The sequence below is a fragment of the Boleophthalmus pectinirostris genome, unplaced genomic scaffold (genome assembly GCF_026225935.1).
Source record: "Boleophthalmus pectinirostris isolate CB_2022bp ecotype Guang Dong unplaced genomic scaffold, ASM2622593v1 HiC_scaffold_3, whole genome shotgun sequence".
NCBI lineage: Eukaryota > Metazoa > Chordata > Actinopteri > Gobiiformes > Gobiidae > Boleophthalmus > Boleophthalmus pectinirostris.
This window is the reverse complement of record NW_026571299.1, coordinates 6,884,072-6,892,298: the sequence shown is the minus strand read 5'-3', so window position 1 is coordinate 6,892,298 and position 8,227 is coordinate 6,884,072. Positions and strand designations below refer to the sequence as shown.

The following is an 8,227-nucleotide window of genomic DNA, read 5'->3' as shown; positions in this document are numbered from 1 at the left end:
GTGGTTTAGTCATTATTATTTTTGCTCCACCCTTAAACTGGTCTATCAATTAAAATATGTAAAGACAAATAAATACAGAGTATATTTAGAACATTAATAAAATAAAATAAAATAATTACTTAAATAAATTTTCTTTCTTTTCTTTTTTTAAATTTAGAAATGTTAAGTATATTCAAAATTCGATATCGATCCACGCACCACTGCTGTTTAATCTGGTTTAGCCTTGTATATTTTGCCTCGTTAAATCCTGGTTTCAACTTTGGATGGTCCTGGTTTAGTCCTGGTTTAGTCCTGGTTTAGTCCTGGTTTTGTCCTGGTTTAATCCTGGTTTAGTCCTGGTTTAGTCCTGGTTTAATCCTGGTTTAGTCCTGGTCTAGCCCTGTTTTAGTCTTAGTTGAGTCTGGTTCAGCCTTGGTTTAGTCTTGGTTTAGTCTTGGTTTAGTCCTGGTTTAGTCTTCGTTTAGTCTTGGTTTAATCCTAGTTTAGTCCTGGTTCAGCCTTGGTTTAGTCTTAGTTTAGTCCTGGTTTCGTCTTGGTTTTGTCTTGGTTTAGACCTGGTTTTGTCCTGGTTTAATCCTGGTTTAGTCTTGGTTTAATCCTGGTTTTGTCCTGGTTTAATCCTGGTTTAGTCTTGGTTTAATCCTGGTTTGGTCCTGGTCTAGTCCTGTTTTAGTCTTAGTTGAGTCTGGTTTAGTCCTGGTTTAATCTTCGTTTAGTCTTGGTTTAATCCTAGTTTAGTCCTGGTTTAGTCCTGGTTTAATCCTAGTTTAGTCCCGGTTCAGCTTTGGTTTAGTCTTGGTTTTGTCTCGGTTTAGTCCTGGTTTAGCCCTGGTTTTGTCTTGGTTTAGTCCTGGTTTTGTCTTGGTTTAGTCTTGGTTTAGTCCTGGTTTAGTCCTGGTCTAGCCCTGGTTTAGTCTTGGTTTAGTCCTAGTTTAGTCCTGGTTCAGTTCTGTTTTAGTCCTGGTTTATTCTGCTACATTCTGCACATGTACATAGTTTAGTTCTAGATTCCGTGTGGCTCTTTTAGTCCCTGTTTTTTTCCCTTAAATCCTGGTTTCAACTTGAACTAGTCCTCAAGTAGTCCTGGTTTAGTCCTGGTTTAGTCCTGGCCTTGTTCTTAGTCTTGGCTATGGTCCTGGTTAAATCCTTTTTTAGCCCTGGTGAAATCCTCGTTAAGTCCTTATTTAGTCTTGATTTACTCTTTGGTTTAACAGTGTGAAGTCCTGATTTAGTCCTGGTCTAGTTCTTAAATAGTCTTGGCTCTCATTCCTGGTTTAGTCCTGGTTTAGTCCTGGTTTAGTCCTGGTTTCTCATGTTAAAACCTTTCACACGTACACGCCTCTAACTGTAAAACACATAATCCTAATTAAAGGGCGTATTTTGTCCCCGCGGGGCCACCGTAGCCTCGTCTCTGTGCTGTGAGAGATGCTTGGTGGCGCGTTCAGGGAAGAGCGCCGTCGTAAATATCAGCGCTGTGAATCACCGGCGTCAGAGAGACCGGCTGTCAATCAAACCGCGGTCACGTGACTCGTACCTGTCAATCAAAGTCCGGTCACGTGATCTGGTCTGGACTCGAGCCACGGGGTTTGGAAACAGACAGTCATCTCAGGATACGAGAGCGAGGATTTTTATAGAGACTCAACCGGTGATTCTTGAACACAGGTCCTCTCTAAAACGGCAATTTGTAGAAAAAAAAAAGAATCGAAATCGAAGAGAGATCTGTTTACTGGAGCTATTAATCTGAAAATATTTGACAAGTTTTGGAAGATTTTGATGTAACTAAATGGAAATTTTTAAGTCAGTGTAATTTTTTTTTTGTCTTGTGCCAGGGTTCAGAGAATTCATCAGCTCAAAAAACAATTTAAAATTCTCTAAAATGACATTAGATTGAATGAAAAGGCACTACCACTGTAACTTTTACACTTTTTGATAACAACAATGTTGAAATTTGTGCCGTCACAGCTGGAAAGGGTTATCTCCAACAATCCAATAAGATCAGTTTGTTTAAACAGAACTGAAGTCTGAGTCTTTAATCAGGTCATTAAAGCAGCTCACAAATGAAGCAAAAAGAAACTAGCTGCAGCAGTTTGCCGTATCTGTTTAACTCTTTCCCCCATGAAGACGACATTTGACGACCCCCCTGTTTCCTTAATGACGACTTTTGACACCTCCGCTGTGTCACTAAAGACGTGATTTGACGACCTCTAGAAACGGCTCGGTTTTTCACATTTAAACAGAGACTGTGATTTGTCGGGGCCACTACAACCCACACTAGACTGACCAATAAGATTCAAGGATATGTTTTCGCCGATTTTTTCTGAAGTTAATCGAAGTAGTGACGATGGTAGCTTCTGGAAAAAACACAACACGAAACACGAGCAATGGAAAGATCGCGGTGCGGCGCACAGTTTTAGAAATAATGAGGAGCAGACGTATTTTATGGATAAGTTTAGAGAAAGTGACTTTTATAGATTTCAAAGTGATGATGAAGTTGATTATAAAGTGGAAAACAGCGACAGTGACGGACTTACAGAGAGTGAATCTTACGAAGATGAGAATGCCGCTGATGCGTCTGTGTGGAGTCCTGCAATGTCCCAACAAACTATCCGGGCTTTATACTCGATTATGAACCAAAATTGCCCTGAACTCACTCGTGGAAGTCTGTTTTCTTTTATGCAGTTATGCTCTGTGGGCAGCCCTAGTAACATATGTATGGGTTGGTCCTAGTAGGCGTCCAGGGGGGAAAGAGTTAACAAGGGAAAAACATGTATTTTTGTCAACTCCGTCAGTTTATGTGCTCTTAATGGCTCTTCAGACCAGAGCATCAAGATGCCCAGTTTACATGCAAAGTCTATGTGGATGTGTGTCTAGGGCGTTTTTGTGGCACATCTTCAGGTGTCAGCACGGCACATCTTGAGCATTCAGGATAGAGCATCTAGACGCAAGTCAGAAGTTGCTCAACTTTTGGCGCCACGCGCCCCGTCAACCAATTATAGTTGACTATCCAGTGACATTTGTTATTTTGCAAAAAAAGGAGAAGAAAGAGAAAAACTCAGGAACTGGGAACCAACAGCAGAACAAGAAACTCGCTGTGTCATTAGCGGATTAACTGGACTAAACCAGGACTGGACCAGGACTAAACCAGCGTCATTAGTAGAGTATAAATACATACACGCTGCAGCCGTCGAGCCAGTCCCCTTTGCTGATGGTTTTATATAATAAATACACTAAAGTCTCTCTCAGCCTGGTCCATCGTTCTGGGAAAAGACCAGGAAATGGCACTTGTTTCCAGGGCAACGCACGCCCTGGAGTATTGTTATATTATACTGTTATAAGTACTGTTCGTCCATGGCGTCCAAGACGTCAGGGCGTCTAAACTCAAATGAAAAAGTGTCCAAATAGAGGCACTTTTTTGATGCCCCGGTCTGAACGCAGCATTATACTTGTTCTGATGCAGCTCTAGATTCTCAGGTGTCTCAGAAAAGGTTTATTTCTGTCCTGTGAATGTGACTTTTTTCAGTATCGACCTGCTCAAATGAACATCTAGTTTCAATATTAGTTTTTGTATGGATTAGTGTTTGATTTGTGATTATTGATAAAATATGATGAGGTCTTCTGATGGGCTCAAACTCGTCCTCCTCACCTCGGCCTGTCGCTCTCTGTTCCAGGTGAAGGTGTGGTTCCAGAATCGCAGGACGAAGCACAAGCGTCAGAAGCTGGAGGAGGAGTGTCCCGAGCAGCAGAAGAGGAAGGGCAGTCAGCACGTGAGCCGATGGAGAGCGGCCACGCAGCAGGGCAGCGAAGAGGTGGACGTCATCAGCGAAGATTGAACATCTACTGGGCAGCGAGGAGGTGGACGTCATCAGCGAGGACTGGACCACTACAGCGGGACACTGATGAACTGGACGTCACGAGTGAGGACTGGAGGACCCGAGCACTGCACCGAAAGCACTGCACCGGGCCTGACAACTGTGGGGTCAAAGGGCAAGACGCGGAGTCAAAGTGCAAAGGTGTTCGGTCAAAATATACAACCACAGGGTCACAATGGACAACAATCGACGAGTAAAAATGCAAAATGTTGTGTCAAAATGCAAGACTTAAGGGTCACAGTGGACAACAATGGGGTCAAAATGCAAAATTGTCAAGTAAAAATTCTAAATTTCATCAAATCAAATCCCTTAAATGAAATTTAAGGGTGACAATGAACCGCAATGGGTCAAAATGCAAAATCATCGCGTAAAAAATGCAAAATGTATGGTCAAAATGTAAGACTACTGGGTCACAATAGAAAACAGTGGGGTCAAAATGCCAAATAGTCGAGTAAAAATGCATGATGTAGGGTCAAAATGTAAGACTACAGGATAAAAATGGACAAAAATTGGGTCAAAATGCAAAATAGTTGAGTCAAAATGCAAACTATGGCAAAATGCAAACTGGGGGTCAAAATGCAAAAATGCAAAAAAATGCAAAATGGATCAAAATCACAATGGACAAACAACGATGGGGTCAAAATGCAAAATCAATGAGTCAAAATGCAAGATGTTGGGTCAAAATGCAAAACTACAGGGTCATAATGGAAAACGAAGGGGTCAAAATGCAAAATCGTTGAGTCAAAAATGCAAGATCTGGGGTCAAAATGCAGGACTACAGTGTCATAATAGAAAACAATGGGTCAAAACGCTAAATGTAGGGTCAAAATGCAAGGCTTAAGGGTCCCAATAAACAACAATGGGGTAAAAATGCAAAACTGTCAAGGTGTGGCCTATATATGCACAATTTAAAAATTTAGTTTAAATTTAGTTAATGCGGCGTATATTCAAATGGGCTCAGTAGGCGAGTTTTATTGTTGACGCGCGTTGCATGCTGGGAATTATTTTGGTCGGCGGCAAGAAACACTAATTCAACATGACGGACGGAGCGAGAAAGCACGTAAAGGGTATTGATCCCGGTTATTTATCCACTCTAACGGCAGAGGACCCAAGACCATTTGACCAGAAATTGGTCATAAGCATCGATAGACGCCAAATCACCCTTTTCAACCCCGACAAAAGGTGAAACCAAACCTAATTTCTGGTCAGAATCGCCAACTACCTGGACAAATATTCACTTGGGCGATATCCACAATGACTTGGTGGAAACTCCTGGGCCATTCACAGCAGAAAAGATGAAAACCTCCAAGAGTCTCGATGTGTTGTTGAACTTGTTGGAGTCCACGGTTTGTTAGGATCTTCTACGTTTGCTCTGCGGATGTTTGAAAGTCGTTTAATTCACCGTTAGTGGTTCTTTTCACTCAGAATACGAAAAAGACATTTTCCTTCTTCTGTGCTTCTATTTGTGCATCTGATAATGCAGCAGGAATTTACCATTATCGAAGATAAACACGCGAGGTTACGCACTGTGTTTGACGCTATCGTGTTTCTTGCCTCCGACCAAAATATTTCCCAGCAGCAACGCGGGCTTTTAATAACAATGACATCAGCTGAAACTCACCTATAGTCCGGATTTTACAGTAATGATTAAGGATTACTCAAATGTGTGAATTAAACAAAACACAACTCCAGGTTTGTTTTTGAGGAGGTAACAACATTAAAACATTGTTAAAACCTCATAAGATTCAATAAAAAAAAAAAAAAATGACCCTGGTTTAAAACATTGCAAAAGGACTTTCTCGCCGACTCTTGGGGAACTATTCTTCTACACAACGATCTCGTCAAAAGGACTCGGTTGCGTGTGGCCCGTTCTGATTTGTTTTTAAATAAATGTGTGCTGTAAAAAGTATTCTATGCATTGCCGTGTACATATTAATAATAATATGATAATTATAATCCTATCTTGTGCATCGCTCGTCTCTTGGTTTGGATGTTTCTTCCTGACACACTTACCTCACTGTATTTCCTTATGTAGCACTTGTTTATTAGAGATATTTTTTCATTTTTTCATTGCACTAACTGTACCATTGATTTAAAGCTTCATTGGTTTCTGTGTTTTGGAAAAAAAATAATATTAAAACGATGTTGAATAAAAAGGATTTGTAAAATATTTTGGCTTTTTGGTAGTTTTTCTTTAGACTTACTTGGACACAGTAGATCACGCACCACAATATGTAAACTTTAAACAACGAGGAGCCGTGCGTTGTGCAGTTTTAACGCACGCCCAAGTTGTTTAATGTGCTTAGACCACTAGTCAAGCTGGCTCCACCTACTACAGGGGTGTCAAACTCAAACTCACAGAGGCCAAAATAAAAACTGGGACTAAGGCTGCGTTCAGACTGCAGCCTGAAGTGACCCAAATCCGACTTTTTGGCCTCTATGTTCCTGTATCTGATCTTTTAACGACAGTCTGAACGACACAGATCCGATTTTTTCAAATGTGACCCAGGACACTTTGGCTACGTTCAGACTGCAGGGCTTAACGCTCAATTCTGATTTTTTTTGTGAAATCCGATGTTTTTACGAGGTCGGTCACATTTCCAATTAAATGTGACTTGTATGTGATCCCCTGTGTGAACATTAAATGGCCCAAAAGTGTCCCGCATGTGACACTGGAGACACGACGACGTCAACCGCAGCGAGCGTCTCTGTGTTTACAGAAGTTGTCCAAACATGGACGCAGCATCGAGCACCTGGAGATTTTAAAGTTCCTCTCGTACCGGAGCCAGAACATGAACAACTTACTTGTTTTAAGGAGGAGATTGAGAAGGAGAAGGACGAGGTTTTTGGTCGTGGTGTTTTGTGGGGCAGCGGCAGCGACGTCCGTTGAAAGGAACATGTGGATGTGGAGACGGAGCCAAGAGTGGATGAGTGGTGATGTGCTTCACTTCAGTGACACGGAGTTTCATTAAACAATTTTCACCTACTTCAGCGCAGAATAGTGACGTTTGTGGCTTGTTGATAACGTGTAGGTGGATGAATGCACTTTGACCGTTCAGACTGAAGTCACATGTCAAAAGATCAGATATGTATCAGTTTCAGGAGCACATATCCAGGTGTCCTGGGTCACATTTGAAAAAATCTGATCTGTGTCGTTCAGACTGTCATTAAAAGATCAGATACAGGAACATAGAGGCCAAAAAATCGGATTTGGGTCACTTCAGCCTGCAGTCTGAACGCAGCCTTTGATATGTGCTTCTAAAACCGATACATATCTGATCTTTTGACATGCGACTTCAGTCTGAACGGCCAAAGCGCATTCATTCGACCTACACATGTAAGTTGTTCATGTTCTGGCTCCGGTACGAGAGGAACTTTAAAATCTCCAGGTGCTCGATGCTGCGTCCATGTTTGGACAACTTCTGTAAACACAGAGACGCTCGCTGCGGTTGACGTCGTGTCTCCAGTGTCACATGCGGGACACTTTTGGGCCGTTTAATGTTCACACTGGAGTCACATACAAGTCACATTTAATTTGAAATGTGAACGACCTCGCAAAAACATCGAATTTCACAAAAAAATCTGAATTGAGCGTTAAGCCCTGCAGTCTGAACGTAGCCTAAGTCGTGGGCTAAAGTAAATATTTATTTAAAAATGTCATCATCCGCATGTTTTCTCTTCTCTCGAGATATGTAAAATAAATAATAACAACATTTTAAATAAATAATGTCTCTATAGTCAATCTTTTTTTCCACAAGCCAACGAGACAAAAATAACAACTTGCTTCAATGAAAATTCAATCTTTCCACTCTGAACTGTCAAAAATCATAAAGAAAACATTTGTCCAAGCTCAGTTTGCTAGATTATGATTTACTCTGATGCACATGGGTCCAAAGCAGAAACAAATACTTTGCATCTCTTCTTAGATACAAGTTCATCAAAGTAGTAGTATTAGTACTAGTAGTATTAGTCATACTGGGTCAGCAGCGGTGGGCAGCTCTAATATATATTTGATATGAGCTCGTGGGCCAAAGTTTGACATGTCTGACCTTGTGCCTCCTCTCAATTTCATTTCTCATCAGCGACTAGGTCAGGAATTCAAATAACGCCCTCAGTCTGGTCCCGGTCTGGTCCCGGACCTGAATCTGTCCTGGTTCAGTCCGTATGCAGTGCAAAAGTCCAACATCGCAGTCACGGAAATAAACGGGAAACGGACGTTATCCGTTTTTTCCATTTTTTATTTAAACACAAAATCAAAAACTGAAAAAACGAATCATTATCTGTTTTTTCAATTTGGTTTTGGGGACAAATAATGAAGAAAATAGCTGTTTTTTTTTTTGTTTCTTATTTTTGGTTTT

At 41.1% G+C, this 8,227-nt stretch overlaps 1 protein-coding gene across 2 annotated transcripts in view; it reads left to right on the top strand.

Moving 5' to 3' along the window:
* The window catches only part of emx3 (empty spiracles homeobox 3), an 11,292-nt gene extending 6,883 nt beyond the window's left edge, over positions 1–4,409 (top strand). The window contains exon 2 of one of the 2 annotated variants that reach the window (XR_008633117.1): positions 3,669–3,793. Coding sequence is in view for 1 of the 2 variants with exons in the window: in XM_055160747.1 (XP_055016722.1) it covers positions 3,669–3,830 (162 nt within the window). In the remaining variant the exon portion in view is untranslated. Of the gene's footprint in view, positions 1–3,668 lie in introns of both variants that reach the window. The other variant, XM_055160747.1, reaches the window with a different exon arrangement.
* Positions 4,410–8,227: the final 3,818 nt, after the last annotated feature.